At 28.3% G+C, this 19,746-nt stretch overlaps 3 protein-coding genes across 4 annotated transcripts; all 3 read left to right on the plus strand.

Annotated features, from left to right (window-relative positions):
- Positions 1 to 462: 462 nt before the first annotated feature.
- Positions 463 to 7,362, plus strand: Bma-rfc-1 (ATPase, AAA family protein; the record flags this gene model as incomplete). Its single annotated transcript, XM_043082464.1, has 20 exons — positions 463 to 465; positions 613 to 760; positions 1,208 to 1,291; positions 1,459 to 1,592; positions 1,683 to 1,821; positions 1,930 to 2,525; positions 2,666 to 2,819; positions 3,043 to 3,114; positions 3,265 to 3,435; positions 3,535 to 3,614; positions 3,810 to 3,953; positions 4,252 to 4,419; positions 4,884 to 5,023; positions 5,439 to 5,550; positions 5,723 to 5,868; positions 6,254 to 6,352; positions 6,503 to 6,617; positions 6,694 to 6,790; positions 6,986 to 7,141; positions 7,271 to 7,362. The coding sequence occupies 20 exons, from the start codon at positions 463 to 465 to the stop codon at positions 7,360 to 7,362; spliced, it is 2,850 nt and encodes a 949-aa protein (XP_042938398.1).
- Positions 7,363 to 8,571: 1,209 nt separating this feature from the next.
- Bm2173 (Uncharacterized protein) lies at positions 8,572 to 9,896 on the plus strand (the record flags this gene model as incomplete). Of its 2 annotated transcripts, XM_043082465.1 has the most annotated exons (3): positions 8,572 to 8,583; positions 9,153 to 9,290; positions 9,885 to 9,896. In XM_043082465.1, the coding sequence occupies 3 exons, from the start codon at positions 8,572 to 8,574 to the stop codon at positions 9,894 to 9,896; spliced, it is 162 nt and encodes a 53-aa protein (XP_042938399.1). The 2 variants fall into 2 exon arrangements, with proteins under 2 accessions (XP_042938399.1, XP_042938400.1); XM_043082466.1 differs by lacking the exon at positions 8,572 to 8,583 and having other exon boundaries at positions 9,174 to 9,290.
- A 979-nt stretch (positions 9,897 to 10,875) lies between these two features.
- On the plus strand, positions 10,876 to 13,275 carry Bm8702 (cytokine inducible SH2-containing protein 5, putative; the record flags this gene model as incomplete). The annotated part of the gene is made up of 7 exons (XM_001892868.2): positions 10,876 to 10,913; positions 11,183 to 11,328; positions 11,725 to 11,811; positions 11,914 to 12,063; positions 12,337 to 12,526; positions 12,750 to 12,813; positions 13,063 to 13,275. The coding sequence occupies 7 exons, from the start codon at positions 10,876 to 10,878 to the stop codon at positions 13,273 to 13,275; spliced, it is 888 nt and encodes a 295-aa protein (XP_001892903.2).
- Between the last annotated feature and the right edge of the window lie 6,471 nt (positions 13,276 to 19,746).

The following is a 19,746-nucleotide window of genomic DNA, read 5'->3' on the forward strand; positions in this document are numbered from 1 at the left end:
AATTTCTCTATGTTCGATATTATCAATCAGAAGTACATTTTTTTTTTTTAAATTAATAATAGTAAAAACCATTGTTATTTACAATTTCAGATCAATTGAAAGAAAGAAGAAAATTTTTTATTATTTATGATTGAAATAAAACTTATAATTGTTATTCAAAGTAATAAAATTGACCTGAGACGAATTCATTTTCATTTGTGGTTCAATATTTTTGTCGCTGATAGAATTATTGTTGCATTTCAGAGTTTAGTAATTTTTGTTCGGAAGATAAATGGGAATCAGAGGAAGGGGATTGGAGTTAATTTTTTACTATTTTTTATATTATATACTATACGAAAATAAATATTCGATGAAATTTACGAATAATTTTGCTAATTAATTAGAAAGAATTGGAAGAGAAACTAATTTTCAGGAGTGTTTGACAGCAAAGGAATGTTATCAATTGAATTCACTTAACATCGAATGGTTATTTTAATGCATACATTTTCGTTTTAAAATCATTTTGTTTACTGATCAATCACAATGCAATGTGAAAGTAACTGTGTGTTGAAAAAATTAATGGTTGTTCAATGCTGCATTGAATTTGTTTATAAAAATTAGTAAGTTTTGTAGGATATTCGACGATATTTTGGTGGTACCGAAGGGAAAAGCGCCCTTACAGAGCTGAGAGGTAGTCAAGGTAGTCCTATAAAAGCAGATAAACGATATCAGACTACACAAAAGAAGCCATTGATAACTGATATTATGCTCTCTGATGCGTGTAAGTTTAAATGCAATCTAGTAATTTTATAATTTGCAGAACCAAAGTTTGTTTCTTGTAGTACAGTTATTTAATTCGATGAATACTGATCAGTGTACAACTTTTTCCAGAATATCTTCCTTCCAAACTTTCTTTTTTTTTTTCTAATTTCTGTTCATCAGATAGTTGTTTTAATTCTTTTTTATAGTTTGCAACAATTTTGATGTTTTAATTAAAATTTTTGTAGTTTTTCTAGTTTTATCTTTTATTATTTAAATATTGCTTAACCTATGTCTCTAAATTTGTTCAGTGATTAGAATGAGTCCCAATTATTTGGATATAAAATTATTCTGTAATGTAAAAATTTGTATTTGTTTTTATTTTTTGCTTGTATTTTTTGCAATTAAATACTGCTACTTTAAACAAATATTTAACTATTTATAAAAGATTTATTTAAACTCTTTGTAGCTGATGATGAAAATCCATTACCACGTTCGCTACGTAAAGAGATGCACAAGAAACGGACGAAAAAGAGGATTATATTATCATCAGGTAACCGTCCCTTTCCTCTGTTTTATTTTTTTTTTCTTTAATTTTATCTGAAAGAATCTATAAAGAATTTTTTTTTTCTCCAGAACCTTTTTCAACTGTACCTTTAATTAAATACCAAGAAGGCAATGAAAATACAACTTTTCTTTTTTACTTGTGTTTCTTTGAAGATGATGATGACGACTTAATACCATCAGTTTCGCAAATACGGCATCCTAAAAGAGGGGAAAAAATTTCTTTGAAGAAAGTGGATAATAAACCAGCGGAGAGTTTGTTGAAGCGCATATCACATACTACTACCGATGCAAGTTGTTATGTTAACTGATAAAACATTTCTCAAACATATGTATTTTTTTCTAAATTCTGCAGTCATTATTCTATGTACTAAATTCAGGATGAACTTGATGAAAAGGAAGACAGCGACGGATTCGTCCCGGCGCCTCCAACAAAAAAAAAGCGTTGCAGAACACCACCAGGCCAAGCGAAGCTAGATTTTAGCTTTGCTGCTGTCAAAAAAAAGGATTCCCCAAAAAGTTTGCTAAAGTTATTTTGTCTCTCTCTTAGCGTAATTTGTCCTTAATATTTGCTAAAATCGACTGTTAAAAATTATTACTTGTTTCGGATTAACTCGAAATTTCTAGAGAAAAAAACGACTCCTGAATTGGAGGTGATTAATCCAGCCGAATTCTTCCGCAATTTCGGTAAAACTTCCAAAGAAAGAGAAAAAAGCATTGAACAAAGTGGGAGCTCTACTAAGAAAACAGATGTGCCAAAGAAAAATATTGAAGTGATGATCTCACCGCAAACCTCGCAAAGAAAACTAAAGCAAAAAGTATCTCCAGAAAGTAAACGTAGAGGAGAAACGATCGCTTTGAATGATGAGATTTGTGAATTATCTCAGCCATCAATGCGATCAGTTAAAATGAAAAAATCTCCCAAAACTGCTACGTCTGCTTCTGTTAAATCAGTAACAATAAAGAAGAATGTTACTGTTTTGGAGGAAGAGAAGCGCCAAATGCAAGGAACGAAAGAAGAAAAGGTACAGCGTGGAACAAGGAAAAAACTCGAAGTAGGTAATGAAAATACCGCTAAAACAAAAAAGAACAGTATTACTAAAGAAAAAAAAGTATCAGGAAGTCGAATGACTGAGCAAAAATCCTCCAAAATGCCAAAAATTTCAAAGATGGAAACATCGGAATTTGATGATTCAGTGAAAATTGAAAGTCCTACTGAAGAAGTGAGTTTACTGTTTAAATATTGAAGCCCTTTTATGTGTCATTAAAAAATTTTTACTTACGATTAATAAAAAATCACCTGATTAAGCAAGTTCAAAAGCACAATTATGCTATATCAGATGCAAGTAATGACTTAATTTAGGACAAGTGTTTACCATGGGTTGACAAATACAAACCGAGCAATATAAAACATTTAGTTGGACAAAATGGGGAAAAGTCACCAATGAATAAATTGCTGGGTTGGCTGCGAAATTGGGCAAAGAATCATTTAGGTGCTGGTGGTAAACAGAAAAAAGGTAAGCGGAATTTTTTTTTAAGAAGTGAGAAAATAATTTTTAAATAAGCATATATGCTAATTAATATACGAGATTTCAGATTTCATATTTCCTTTCTGCGTTGATTGGTAACTGTTTTCTCGTAGTATAGCTTTGGATTACGAATTGTATTTCTATTCATCTGTATTAGAAGAAATCATAAAGTTTCACGTGTTTATCAAATACTAATATCTAACAAATATAGCACGGCCTCCTCCTTGGTTAGCACAAAACGATGGTACAGCTTTCAAAGCAGTGATGCTTAGCGGTCCACCTGGTCAGTTTTAATGTTTACTGCTATTTTTTTTTGCAAAAATCTAAAACTAAAGTTTAATTTCTTTTCTACTTACAAGTAATTTAAATTTATATTGAAAAAAGATTTAAGATTTCATTCATTTTGAGCTTTTAATTTTGCATTCTGTTCAAGGTGTTGGTAAAACTACTTGTGCTGTAATGGCTTGTAAAGAGCTTAAACTGCGATATGTGGAAAAAAATGCGTCAGATGTGAGAAATAAAAAAGCATTAGAAGCACAAACATCGGAGATAATCGGTTGTGAACAAATATACGATTACGTAAATGGTTCAGTCACACGTAAAAGTAAATTTTTGTTGAGCTTTAAAAAATCCTGAAAAATGAAACTTCACTGAGGTTAAAAAGCTGGAAAAACAGTACTTGAAATCTTTTTTCACTATTTAGGAAACACATCCAGCGAGATAACGCATGTGCTGATTATGGATGAAGTGGATGGTATGAGTGGAAATGATGACAGAGCAGGGGTAAATTTTAAAACTACAAAAGTTATTTATTGCAATACAATGTTCAGACCGAAAATTTAGTTTGATGCTTCAGAAACAGCATTATTTTCAACTTTTTTTTTGATACATTTATATTTATCGGTAAACAGCTCGGCAAAGTTTAGTTTTGACGAAGTTTGGAGTAGTTCCGCTGAAGTTCCAATATTTTTTTTGCAGATTGCTGAATTAATACAAATGATCAAGGAAACATTAATACCAATAATTTGTATATGTAATGATCGGCAGTCACAAAAGATGCGTTCATTGGTGAATTACTGTTTTGACATACGCTTCCAGAGACCACGTGTTGAACAGATCCGGGTTAGGTTTTTTCAGCAAAATTTTTTCATTTCTGCTTGTTATAGAAAACTTATAATTTGTTTTCTTAACGTTTTAAAAGTTTAAAGATGTTTACAGGCTTAATGATTGCAATGAAAGGAACTGGAATAAACAAAAAAAGAAAAAAAAAAAAAAAACTGAGTCGTAGGCCTTATCCTATTCAAAAGTCATCATGTAATTTGATGAATTAGCATTCTTCTTACGGATAATAAACGTTATTTATTACGGAAAGATTTCATCAAAATATCTTGTATCTAATACAGCTGTCTTTATTTTTCAGGCAAGATTGCTTACAATCGCATGCCAAGAGCATTTGAAAGTTGATAAGGAAGAAATGGATGAAATTATTGAAGCTGCACAGCATGATGTTCGTCAATCAATTTACAATTTACAACTGTTAGGCTCAGGTGGAAATGGAAAAGAAATGCAGAGCAAAGATGCTGCTCTTGTAAGTTTTCAACCAGTAGTCGCTTAAAATCTTAAGATTGTGATGATTTACAGAACTATTTTTAAGTGGAAGTTTTTTTCCAATGATATTCAGCATTTTTATTGGGAGAAAATTTTGATTTCAAAAATAATCTTAGAAATGATTTTGGTTTAAATTCGTTTTTAGCTATATTTTCAGATACTTTTGTTCTTTTTGTATTTTAGACGAATACTAATGACATATTTATAATATTTCTATTCATGTTTTGATATTTCTATTTCAGCTTTTTTTTTAACTTTGTTTTCTGTAATGTATTCAGAACATTCGTGAATTGCAGTTTGGATGTTTGTACTATTTCGATCAGTTTTTTTTAAGTTGCCATACTATCGAAGTTAGAAATATTCACGAAATAGAAAGATTAAACAGACCTGGTTGAGGGCAAGAGTGGAATACAGAAGTAATTAACTCAGTTTTCTGTCTTACAGAATCCTTTCGAAGCAGCACGTCGTCTTTTGAATTGTGAAACGCAAGCATGGGAGAAACAGCAGATGTTTTTTGTTGATCCTTCAATTATGCCACTTTTTGTACAGGAAAATTATCCATTTGTACAAAACTCCAAGATGAGGTAATTTTCAAAAAAAAAAAACTCAAAAATTAAAATAATTATTAGACAACTTCTTGCAAATTCTTTTAATCTCTACACTGCTATAATATCGAATTAGAACAATTCTTGAACGTTTGCATAATTTTTGTTAATATAACTCTATACACTGTGTTAAATAGTTCTAAAAGTATCTCGGTTACGTCCTCTTAGTCAGACACAGTCTTGAACAATCTGTCTTACCCAGTTATTCAAACATTCCATTTATTAGAGTGAAATAAACTATTTGACTTCATCTGATAAGGAACTGGTTTATGGGATTTTTCAAGATATTTCCTATTATGCTCTAAAATTATTAGTTGTTCACATATCGATAAGATCAAAATTTCCGAATTATTTATGCTTCATTTAATATATATTTATGTTTTATAAGTTACAGTATTGGTGAACGATTGCATGCATTGAAGAAAGCTGCAAACAGTATCTCAGAGGGCGATATAATCGATCGAGTTATTCGAACAACAGGTGCATGGACACTGCTTAATGAACAAGTTAGTAGTTATTTTATTACTATATTTTATAAAAAACAATCCTGAACATATTTGCATTTATTTTGAATGGTTTTTTCATTATTTCCTTTTTCCTGTGGGTCGAAAAAAAAAGGGAGAAGTGTGATAAAATACTTTAGAAAATACTTCAAATACATATTGAGTTTATTTATAGGCGTTGTTTTCATCTGTGGCACCAACTTTTTACATGAATGGTTATATGAAGGGAATGATTAATTTCCCTTCATGGTTAGGAAAGAATTCAACATTCAATAAGCGTCAACGATTGTTGCGTCAACTTGCAACTCACACCTATCTAAAGTTGGTATTTTTAATAATTTTCATATAAATAAAAAAAAAATGACTTTTAAATGCTAATTTAAAGGCGTTCCTAAGTGGTAACTGATGAAAACTTGGTAGTAGTCTTCTCTATTAATATATAAATTTCACGTTAGCTATTCGTCTAATAAAAATACATGATGTTTTATATGTAACCAACTGGTACCTAGATATTCATAGCAGTGTGCTGCTATAATTTAGATTTTTATAAATTTAAGGTATTCCAAAATGCATTATCGAAAATGACATATTAATTTTGCAAAGATTATTACTTGAGAAAAATTGTATTTCAAGTTTTTTTCTTCCTGTGTTTTATATTCATCTAAATCATTCTGTTTTTTCTCACCATAATATAATGATGATTCAGAACATTTGCTGCAGTCCTCCCTATGGTACTTGATTATGTTCCTGTTCTACGACATAACTACTGTCGTCCACTGTTGGATAAGGAAAACGATGGTGTAAAGTTAGTGATTTATTAGTTATACTTACTCATAACTTCAAAGTTTATTACATGTTGGTTTTTTTTTGGTAGATTTATTTTAAATGCTTACGTAGACATATTTTATAACTTGTTTCGGAAACAGTTTGTCTTTATCCTTACTAAAAATTTTAGTGATGTTGTCAGCTTATACAAAGAATACAATTTGATCAAAGATGATATGGAATCAGTTGCTGAATTGGCTGTTTGGCCAGGCATGAAGGATCCCGGAGTAGCTATTCCAACTAGAGTATGAATTTTCCAACCAAAATTTCAACTTTTCTTTCTCTTTATGCAATACGATTTTTCAGTTTCCTTTTTTTCAGGTAAAAGCAGCTCTTACACGAACGTTGAATAAAGAACATATTATTTTACCATATGCATTAGATACTTTAATAAAAGGACGAAAGAAATTAGTAGGAGGTAAGTTTTATAATTTTGAGGATTAATCAGTTTTAATAGTTACGCATGATTTCATCAAATGACATATTTTCTTCTGGATTGACTTAACAACAGTTTTCAAATGTTATGGAAATATGCTTTAACTAGAAAGTTGGGTATATTAAGATTTGTAGAAATTGCAATTGAAAGTTTTTATTCATAAAAATTAATTGTAAGGCTTGAATTTGGATATCGAGATGGATGAAGAAGGCAATTTGGTTGAGCACATAGATGATGAAAATAATTTGGAAGATTCGGACGGAGAAAGCGATAATGACGATGCTTTTGCTGGAGTTATAAAGAAAAAAACCAATCCTACTAGTGAAACTAAAAGTATGTTTCCGGTTTTTCTAGAAAAAAGCGACTGTTTGTTCCAATTTCTTTGAAATTTGTGATTTCCATTGAAATGCAGGGTGGTCAATTTTGTAGAGAAATAGAAAAGTTAATATTAATATTTTTCAGAAACACGTGGCGGAAAAACTAGTGATGGTGGTAGCCGTGGAGCACGTACTGGTCGTGGAGCTACCAGCAGAGGACGAGGTAATAAAAAGTGACGCAAATCTGGAACCTTAATTGGAAAATCCTGCTACCTTTTTTTTTTATATGTATGAGAAAATTTTCTCACAAGTTTTAATTTTAAGAAAATTAACAAAGTAAAACATCTCAACGTTATTTTAATTATTGTTTTAGCAGTCCATGTTTTGTACGTCTTTTCTAGGAAATTTTGTTGACTAATAATTTTTTGAATTCCTTTTTATCCCTTTTGCCTTCTCTTTAACCATATTATTTTTTGCACATGACGTTTGAACATAATTTTTTCATCAAGTGTTGCCTTTCATAAAATATCAATTTCGTATCATTTTTTCATCTTTAAAGTTGAGAATTTTATGTGTTTTCAGATTTACATCTTTGTCATTTTGCTTTTTTTTTTCTTGCAAATCTTACTTTCAGAATCTAGAATTGTATTAGTAACCTGAATGTTTTTGAACTTTTTAGCAGTGTATAAATGTTGCAATATTTAATTACTTCATTTAATTACGGATGCTTATATTGATCTTTTCATGGTTTTCACGTGTACTTTATTTAGGATGATCTTAAATCTTTTATTTCATTTTTTGCATCTAATCATTTAATCTTCTATAATTTTTAATGAAATAAATTTGAACGTTTATTGTTCTGATCATTAACTAATGGTTCGTTAATGAACGAAATATTATTTACGTAAAGTGTCGAGTTTTTTTTTTTAGTTTAGGTTTTTAAGCCATTTATGGTTGATATTTTGCTACATAAGAGGATATTAATGAATCGGAAATTCATAATCAAGGACAAAAATCAATTTCCTTTTATCCAAAATGAAAGAAATTGCTTTTTGTCCTTGATTTGATCTGTACATTTTTGCAGTTTGAAAGTAAAGTAGTAACAGATCAACTCATTTCAAAAGTTTGAGAGTCGCAATTCATTATTTTTATTAGTAGTCTTTAAAGAATGCAAAAATCTATACTAGACAGGAATAAGATAATCTAAACTGCTAACTGCTTGGTTTAATTAATTATTCCTATGAGATCAAATTAAATGAGACATTTTAATATGCTGGAGCGATATATAAGTGAACGATGGTCGTAGTTGGTCTTTGATATCAATTAGTCTAACTTGTTAGTCGTAGTTTTGTCATTGTAATTTATAAGCGATTTTATTTATTTATTTTTTCAGCATTACTGTATCAACCTTACAATCTGTTTTAAACCATTTTGCATGATTTGGATATGTTGGAGCAGGTATGACACTTTTGCAACTTTCTTTTGAAACCATTTGTTTCAATTTTTTTCTCTTATTAATCTTATTCTTTAGTACTTGTCAATTTATTTGAAATAACCATATCTTTTGATGGACAATATTTGCAGCAATTAATTGATTGCAGTAATCGCTATGACGCATTCAGTTTAAAACGAATCAATTAATCGAATATTTTAATCTAAGGAGAGAGGGGGGTGGTTGGCGAATGGATTAGTTCAAGTTTTTTTTTTTAACTTTTGAAGCGCAATTTTCAAGAAATCAATATAAGTTCCGGGAAAGAAAAATTATTTATAGTTGCAAAAAGTTTAATCTAAACTGGTTTTTCATTGCAACAGAATGATTCATCCACTGACATTTATAGTGAATTTGAAGGATGTGTTTTAAAATTTATTCTGTTAGGTGTTTCAGTATTTGGATGTTTTTTTATGCTTTGCAATTTCTATTATTTTCAGCGGTTGTTTTGGTAATTTATCCAGTTAATTTTAAATTATTGAAAAATTTCTTTTTTTTTTTGCTATTATTTGATGACTTGTAACATATATTTATATAGCGAGGAACCGATTATGGGGCAATGATAATCAAAGGTTCAGCCGGAATTGTGATAACCGTTTCATTGGGTTTAATTTTCCTTGTTATTGGTAATATGGTTTATCAAACGTTCACTCGAAAAGTTGTTTTATGCGAGAAAGTTAGTTATTTACAAATTTTCGATTCATAAATAATGGCGAATTTTATTTTATGCCTTATTTAATATTATTTTTTGCATTTATTTTTTATTTTACTCATTTAAAATTTTCGTATTTAAACTATTAAATATAATTTACTTCATGTTTTCTTGTTTTTTTGTATTATTGTTTTTACTGTTGTTGCTGACATTTTTTGTAATTTAATAGAATTTATTTAATTGATGAAGAGATCTGAACACTATGAGGAATTTCTATCATATTTTTCTTTATAAGTTGTTTATGTTATGATAGGCTGAATTATGTCAAATATTTGAATCTCTTTGAATGAATACATTTCAAAATTTATTATGGTAGATCATAAAAGATCTTGTAGTTCTCCTCTATGTGGAATTTGGTGCATTTACTCTCAATAATCAGCCATAAAGAAGTATTTAAATCATTTTAGTTGCACCGTTTGCCCGAGGATTATAATAAATAATTTTTAGTTATGGTATTTGAAAAACTTATTCTAAATTTTTTCCTAATATTACTAAGTTTCGTAAAAAAAAAATGTTATGTAGATGACTTCACTCTTTTTATTCTTTTGTCTTTTTCAGAGGAAATATTGAATATTTGGATATGTATATGTAGCAGTATCAAAAATAGTAATTTCGCAAGGTACGATTTTTTTTTTCTCGATATTTATCATAAAGTTATTTAGTATTAGCTTTGGATGAAATTCATGTATTAGAGTTATAAAAGTATGTCTGCATTGATTATATTCACAAATTTGATTAGGATAACGCAGGAATTATGTATTAGATAGCAATTAACCAATTTGCAAAATCTAGTGAATTTATTTCGAAAAAGAAAAGTGAGAAATCTTAAGTCGTGAAGATATTGTCCCATCATTATCGGCTAATCCTTAAATAAAGTGATTCTGATATGTCAAGTATTTGAAATAAACTAATGATTTAATGTCCGGTATAATAAGGAGAATTTAATTAGAAAGTTTTATTATTGGATGTTTTCTAATAATGTTTGATTAGATTAGATTGAATACAGAAAAAAATCAAACATGTAATGAAGTTTTTTTTACCATTTTTGATGTTCTGATTTCTTTAAAGTTCGCACAACTTCTTCCAAATCTGATTACTACCTTTTTTGCTTTTCTGTTATTTTCATTCAAATTTTGTAATAATTTCTGTGAATTTTGTAAAAATAATTTCTTTTTGAAATCTATTTGTCTCTTCGTTCTAATCCGTCATTAATATATAACACAGTGCAATAAAATGTTGATGTACCTAATCTTCTGAAAGACATCTAATATCATTTCATTCTATTTCATTCATGTATTGGTAAACGAATAGTAGTAGTTTTTAAAGCAATCCCAATGATTAATTTAAAAAATTTGTTATAGAAGAGAGCTATTTTTGTTATTTATAATCTGTTTTGTAGGAAAATATTATTTCAAAGGTTCAAAATGTTGTTATTTGCAACGCAGCTTTGAATTTCTTTATTGACGTCATCATGCATTACAGTTGCAGCATTTATTAACGTTTTTCGATTCAACGTGTCGATCGGTTTATAACGATGATAAATTTTTCCATGGAAGCATATTCGAAAAGAGGCAGAACTATTGTAAGGTAAGTAAGATATTTTGATGATAGAGTATTTTCATAATTATTTGTTTACTATTGATTTAATTAAGCTATTAACTATTACCATCTTACAACTTTTTTCCATTTATTTTTAGCTATTTAATTTATTTTTGTTGCAGGCTTCATTTGGTTGCTAAATAAACTGTAAAAATGTTTAATTCATTGATAATAAGCAAGCTATAGGTTACAAACAAATGCTAATGTAATTTTGTTAATAAATGATTAATAAATATTTTATATTTTCTCTTTTTCAGACGCATTCATATGGCATTATTATCATGTCTTCCGGTAAACATTATTGATAATGAAAGATTGAATGTGAATGAAGAAACAGGAATGAATGTAGAATTGAGAGAAATTATTGTTCCTTCTGAAGTGTATCCTCAACAATCTGTGCAAGGTATGCTGTTTGAAGACAATTATTTAGGAATTAACTTGTTTACTTTAGTGATGTATTTTGCTATACGAATGACTCAACCGACCTTTTATCTCCCAAAAAAGCATCAAAATTGATATAATGCCGTCTTTAAATGTATTATTCATTCATCTATTTCACATATTTAATGCCATCATATACTTGTTGATGGCAATTTAAAATGTATTTTATGTTTTGTTTATTGAAGTTACTGGAAAATTTTCGAGCGGTTTTTAACTTATGATGATTATTTTAACATGATTTCATTATCATATGGATCTTGTTACATTAACTGAGATTGTCAGTGTTTTTTTTTTTTTGATTTTAAGTTCAAATAATGGTTGATTATCAAGTCTTTGGATTATTTCTTTATCTTTTCAGCGACTAGAAATTGTCGGTTGAGGTTTCTATTTGCTTCTGATATTGCTGCCGAACAACCAGAACCAGCTACACGAACATTATTGCAAAGTATAGTCTTAATTTTTCAGCATTTAAGAATTTTACATTATGTTTAAAATCATGACAGTTGTGATTTCTGTTAACCATATTAATTTTTTTTTACAAATGTAGTGCCGAAGGATGAGCCATATATAGTGCATACATCAGTTCACTATACAAATTGTCTCGTACCAAGACTTGATTTAATTATTGATTCATCATACTATTGGGGTATTATGGATCGTTATGAGGCAGAAGCATTACTGGATAACAAACCAGAAGGTAAATTTTTCTGACTTATATTTAGTTATTATTTATAGAATTAGCGGTATTCTAATGCTATTAAGCATAAATTTGATATTATGAAAAATTCATGTTTCTAAAAAATCTATAGTTTTTTTTTCTATTTTGCTTAGAATTGTAATTTGATAATCTAAAAGTATTGTAAGTTGATTTCCCAGTTCGTTAACAGTCAGCTGTTCAATAATATTACTTAACTATTTAAAATGCTCTTATAAGATACCAATATATTGAATGCTTTCTTAAACATTTCAGGTACCTTCTTATTACGTGATAGTGCACAGTCTGAGTATTTATTCTCAGTATCGTTTCGTCGATATAAGCGGACGCTGCATGCACGTATTGAGCAAAAAAATCATCGCTTCAGTTTTGATTTTTCCGATCCATCAATTTATTCTGCAAACACGATAACTAAGCTTATTTCATATTATAAAGATCCGACTAAGTGAGATTTCTAGATATATAATGAAAACGAATACTTAATGTTTTTTTTTTTTTTCTCTCTCTATCTAGAAGGAATATTTAATCCTTTTTTTTTTTTTTTTTTTTTGTGAATATTCTATTAAAAGTTTCACGTTTATTTTTAAATGTAAAACTAAAATTAATAGATTAAAATTATTGGTTTTTTGTATCATAATGTTGTTTTCGCTTAAAATATCAATTTTCAGGTGTTTATTTTTTGAACCACAGTTATCGGTACCGTTACCAAGAAATTTTGTTTTCTCACTACAGGTTAGTGTATATTTTTTGTTTGGTGTTCTTGGAAGAAATTAAATGAATTTATTCGATAGTTGGCATTGTGAACTTCATTATGTTATCAGTTCTTTAGTAAAAGACTAAATCGAATTGCTAAACAAATTTTGAGCAGTTTTGACATGATAAGAAATCTTGTTACACTTTGCATTATGTTCTTAATTATGAAAATTTAAAATTCTGATCTTTGCAAAAATTTTAAATTACGAGATATTATATATATTTCAGCACCTTTGTCGTGCTCGTATAGCAAGTTTGACGACTTACGATGGTGTCGAAAAATTGAATTTGCCAGTTTCACTGAAAAATTTTATTAAGGAATATCATTATAAACATCCCGTGAAAACAGTAAATTATACACCGGATACGGATCTCCTACATGCTTACACTTTATCATCAGTTGAAGCTATGGTGACTGGAGCAAATAGTGCTCCATCTTGAAATAGTATATGAGATAAACGTAACTATGATAAATCGTATAAATTTTGAATATTACCGATTCTTTCCAGTTGAAATTTTGAAAAGGACTTAAAATATTGTTATTTTTCTTTTCTGATCTAATTTTAAATGAAATGAAAACTTTTAATATCTTTTAGACTGTTATTTCATTTTTTTTTTTCAGAATGGGGACAGATTTTATTAACGATTTTTCTTTGTGGTATATTAATTTTAGATGCATGTATTTCTGCCGAGTGATTATCAAGTATTTACTTTCAGAAATGTTATTTTAATGAAAGAGATATGTATAAATGGTTTCGGATTTGTTTATTTTTACGGTTAACGATAGAGACTTTTTCATCTTTGCCTATTACAGAAATGGTACAGAAATAGACTTTGCCTTTTATATCTAAAATATACTGAATGATTGTATTTCAAAGTTTTGTATGTTATTTCTTGTACAAAAAGATTGCTTACTACTTTTTTTCTGATTATTTGTTAAAATAATCAGAATAATGCTGCATAATAATTCATTCATTTCTGATATGCTGAATAATAAACATTAGTTCGCGAAACATAAATCATTGTTGCTTGCTATCATTTAAATTCGATTTTGAATTTTTGATTAAAATCATTTAAATTTAGTCCTAAATTTTATATTCTTTCATTTACGTAAAATGTTCAACTTCACAATAAAAGCATAATACATAAGCGATACTTTCATTTCCTCTTATGACGTCTGTTGACAATATAAAATATCGATGATAAATATATATGTAAATTGGATAATTACTTAAATAAATGCATAATTACTTAAATGTAAGAAGAATTTAGGTAGAATAAAAGTCTTTCTTGTGATCATTTGCATTTGTTAATCAGATTTCGTTGGTCATAGAATTATAAATTTCGTGACATTGTTAAACAATATATTTTATTAAACAATATATATATTTAAATTCTTTATTAAACAATATATTTTAATGGAACTTTGAAAAATAAAAAGAAACATGATTTTGGGACAAATGATTTTGCAAATTACTCTCAATCTAATTGCTGTAAGTTCAAGATATTGAAATTGAACTTTTTGATTTAACTAGTACGAATTAATTGGTTTTCTTCTAAAAAAAAAACAAACAAACAATGTCATATGGATAACAGATATATATATATATTCCCGCATCATTTTCTAGTGGTTAGCAACACATTTGGGAGTGTCACATGACAACTGGAGTTTTAATGTCATCTCTTACCGTATGCTATAGCAAATGTTTACTTTTAAAATATAATATAATAATTCTTGATAAGTAACTAACTTTAACAATGATCAATGTAAGTGAGAGTGAGCAGAAAAAGAAAGAAAAAGCCAAAGTATTTCCCTCCTTAAAATTTTTGGAGGGAATGATTGAAATTTTAAATGTTTAGAAAAAGGACTGATGAAAGAGAAAGATGGATGATAGTAAAGAGAGAGAGAGAGAGAGAGGGAGAGAGAGCGCTTATAAAATGGATATTCAAAGGTCAACATCCATTTCCTATCAGTCCACTTTCTTAGTTGATTAAAAATATTTTTGGTGACTCTGCTTCATTCAATTTAACCCACAAAAATGGGAAAGAATGTCGTTATGGATGATTTAAAATGACAACGAACTGTTAATCGATAGAACTGAATGAATATTGCTTTCTCTCAATTTGACCTCATAGAATGAAGAAGAATTGATATACTGTCAAAGCTGAAAAGTAATAGTAATAGAAATTAAAGTAACAGACGAGAAGAACTATGACCTGCAGTAAGGTAGAAAGAAATGTGAGCGATGAGTAAATTTTTGAGATCATTCGAATGGATAATATGGGCGCTCATTGTTGTCATTGCTTCTTTGTTGAGTAATTTGCTTCATTTTTCTACAAACTTTCGAAACATATTACTTTATTACTCTCGGGGCATATCAATTGATTAGTGATTAATTGATTATCAGTTAATTTCACTTATCAGCAATCAATAAATATTTATTATTTTTATTTCATTTGCTCTTCATTTTCTCAAAGTAAGTTAGTAATGATAGGTATGTCTGTTCGATTGAGATAAAATACAAAAACCATTGATCGGTTGAAAAATAAAGATTTCACTATCTAGTTGAAATTCCTTTGAAACTTTGACTTAAAATTTATTCATGCAGTACTGACTGCAAAAGTGACACTGCATAAAGTACTAAGGGTAACAAAGAAAGTGACAGTAATTTACAGTAATTCACGGGTAAGTAAAAAGCTTAGTTGTTATTTGTTCTGCAAAGCGATGAAGGAGAACCATTATGGCAATGTAAAGCAAACAATGCCACTACCGTAACCCAATCGAAATAAGTGAAATAGGCGTTCAGTGAATTCAATTTTCTATGATTTCTCATAAATTATTTATATGCAATTAGTTGTTGAACTTTTGAGAAATGAAAGTGAAAGTATTTATGGCATCGAATTTTGCTTCAAATTTTTGAAATTTTCAGCGGTCAATGAAGTGGTGAGATTTTTGTTGCAGAAGTAATATCTTCCAGAGATAATAATAATGTCAAATTTACATTTTGTTTAAGTCATTTGGATGGCTTTACTACTGTTTCAATTTGACCTTTCCCTGAAGCAAAAGTTAGCTATAAGTATCACAGGATGTCTCAGCATCCATATAAGTAATGTAACTATGCTAGCAGACAGGTAGGACGAAGAGGTCACCAAAGATAAGGAAAAAATTTTTCACTTTCAAAAATATTGTAATTGCTAATGGTATATGCATCGCCGTATATGAAATAAGAAGTTTTATGCATTGAATAACTCAAATTAAAGTATAACTTTTTTCGTCATTCTCTTTTATTTTCTTTTTTGCAGTGTTTTATAAATTTTCAATATTTCTTAAAACTTTTTTTTTGAATTTCATAATTAATGAAGTGCTTTCAGTCGATTGCAAAAATTTTTCTAATTTTTTACGGCATTAGAATCAAATTTAATTTTTTTAACGGATTTTGAAAACTTCTTTTCTCTTTTGCTCACGGCCTTGATTTTGCATTGATCCATGCTTATCAATTACTTGTCACATACTTATCAGTTACTTATCACTTACAGCATTGATCTTGTGCCTTTATCAGATGTATTTGAAACTATAATAATCAAATTGTGGTTAACAAGCATTGATCATGAAGTTTACAACTATGTATGCATGAGTATAAGAGTAGAATTTAGGATACGGAAAATAAGTGCTTCCTTACCGGATCAGGATTTGATAGTTTGATAGCATTGGTAATTTTGATTCAATAGTCCTGTCTATCAGTCAAAAATTTTCACTTTTCAATTATTTTTAAAAAGAATTGTTCAAGCAGTGCTAAGATTGTTTAATAACAAATTAATTATTGAAACAATCAATACCTATACCATTTATTAATTAATTTATTTAGTTCTTTTAATTGTTTCATATTAAATTTTTTTTATTTAATCATTTGAAGTGGAATTAATTGATAGCTTAAGTTTGTCCATATTGTGTAACTTTCATCAAAAATTAAGCTCATATTATTTTAAAAAAATCATTATTTGTCTCAGAAATAATTAGGCAATAATTAAATATATTTGATATGCTATGATACGCCATAAATAATTTTTAATCTTTTCGAAATCTTATTGATGACTTAAAAAATCTATCGCTTGTAATACTAAAATATTATGTTTAAATTTTTCTATAAGAAATGATAATTTTAAGAATTTTAATTTTATGAAAGCTTAATTTCTATATCATACTATCAAATATTTTATTGCAGTGAAATCTATTTAATAATTAATTGTATCTGTCAATTATATTACAGAAACTTTAATATAATTATATTTAAGTTATTTTAATTGTCTGAAGAGTTTTTGATAATATTTTGGAATATATCACATTGAAATTTTTATTAGATATCTAAAAAAAAAAAAACAAACTTTCCGCAATTCTTTTATTTCATTTTACTATTTGTTGAAACATATTGAAATATATGTAAAAGTCCTTTTTTTTAAATTTCCAATCTTTCGATTCAGGTGAAAATTTTATAAGAATTAGCATATTATTTGATATAATCGCTCGATAAAAAAAGAAAAATCTTCTTTGCTGAAAAAAATTGTTCAATAGTGATTATCATGATAAAATGATAATTGTGATAAAAAAAAGTAATATTTACAATAAATAATATAACAGTATTGATTGATTGCAATTTTTATTATTAAAAAAATTGTTAACCATTCTATTAATTTAAAAAGTTAAAATTACGAATTTAACAAACACTTAACATCTTTAATTGAAATTACTCCATTTTGCTGCTTTTATTTCAATAATTTTGCTTATGGATCATTTATAAATCGATTAGTGCAACTATTTTCAGATGAATGCATATAAAAATAAAATTTGATCAATTACAAATACCAGAAGAAATGAAAAATGAGTTCCAGTGGAAGATATTTGATTGGGAGATGGATTTCACTTATTTATCTTAATATATGTCAACAATACATCACAAGTGACATTTATTGATAGGATGCGAATGTCTTTTACCGTATGCCATAGCAAAATAGTAATTCTTGATAAGTAACTAACTTTAACAATGATCAATGTAAGTGAGAGTGAGCAGAAAAAGAAAGAAAAAGCCAAAGTATTTCCCTCCTTAAAATTTTTGGAGGGAATGATTGAAATTTTAAATGTTTAGAAAAAGGACTGATGAAAGAGAAAGATGGATGATAGTAAAGGGAGAGAGAGAGAGAGAGAGAGAGGGTGCTTATAAAATGGATATTCAAAGGTCAACATCCATTTCCTATCAGTCCACTTTCTTAGTTGATTAAAAATATTTTTGGTGACTCTGCTTCATTCAATTTAACCCACAAAAATGGGAAAGAATGTCGTTATGGATGATTTAAAATGACAACGAACTGTTAATCGATAGAACTGAATGAATATTGCTTTCTCTCAATTTGACCTCATAGAATGAAGAAGAATTGATATACTGTCAAAGCTGAAAAGTAATAGTAATAGAAATTAAAGTAACAGACGAGAAGAACTATGACCTGCAGTAAGGTAGAAAGAAATGTGAGCGATGAGTAAATTTTTGAGATCATTCGAATGGATAATATGGGCGCTCATTGTTGTCATTGCTTCTTTGTTGAGTAATTTGCTTCATTTTTCTACAAACTTTCGAAACATATTACTTTATTACTCTCGGGGCATATCAATTGATTAGTGATTAATTGATTATCAGTTAATTTCACTTATCAGCAATCAATAAATATTTATTATTTTTATTTCATTTGCTCTTCATTTTCTCAAAGTAAGTTAGTAATGATAGGTATGTCTGTTCGATTGAGATAAAATACAAAAACCATTGATCAGTTGAATAAAGATTTCACTATCTAGTTGAAATTCCTTTGAAACTTTGACTTAAAATTTATTCATGCAGTACTGACTGCAAAAGTGACACTGTATAAAGTACTAAGGGTAACAAAGAAAGTGACAGTAATTTACAGTAATTCACGGGTAAGTAAAAAGCTTAGTTGTTATTTGTTCTGCAAAGCGATGAAGGAGAACCATTATGGCAATGTAAAGCAAACAATGCCACTACCGTAACCCAATCGAAATAAGTGAAATAGGCGTTCAGTGAATTCAATTTTCTATGATTTCTCATAAATTATTTGTATGCAATTAGTTGTTGAACTTTTGAGAAATGAAAGTGAAAGTATTTATGGCATCGAATTTTGCTTCAAATTTTTGAAATTTTCAGCGGTCAATGAAGTGGTGAGATTTTTGTTGCAGAAGTAATATCTTCCAGAGATAATAATAATGTCAAATTTACATTTTGTTTAAGTCATTTGGATGGCTTTACTACTGTTTCAATTTGACCTTTCCCTGAAGCAAAAGTTAGCTATAAATATCACAGGATGTCTCAGCATCCATATAAGTAATGTAACTATGCTAGCAGACAGGTAGGACGAAGAGGTCACCAAAGAAAAAGTAATAGACAAAAGTTATTTGCGGTGCGCGTATATGTGTGCGTGTGTTTTGGTTGTTGTTATTGTTATTGTCGCTTTTCATATCATTCGGAGATGTCAAAATATTGGTTTCATAAGATTAATTTATTGTTTATTGTTAATTATTAATATTGTCATATAATTATTATTGCAGATACATTCTGTTTAGAAAATTTAAGTTATAAAAAAATGGGAAATGCAATGTTTACTCATTGAAAATGAAGGAAAAGAAAAAAAAAATTATTTTCATTACTAAAAATATTGTAATTTCTGATGGTATATGTATGATTGTATATGAAATTAGAAAATTGTATGCGTAAAATAAAGTAAGTCATTTTAAGGTAAAGTAACTCGTAAAGTAACTCATTTCCATCTCCACTTTAAATATTTCACTTTTTCTTTAGATTTGCAGTAAGGTTTATACAAAGTTATATGTGTTTATAGACATATTTAAGCATC

The sequence above is a fragment of the Brugia malayi genome (genome assembly GCF_000002995.4).
Source record: "Brugia malayi strain FR3 genome assembly, contig: Bm_v4_Chr4_scaffold_001, whole genome shotgun sequence".
Taxonomy (NCBI): Eukaryota; Metazoa; Nematoda; class Chromadorea; order Rhabditida; family Onchocercidae; genus Brugia; species Brugia malayi.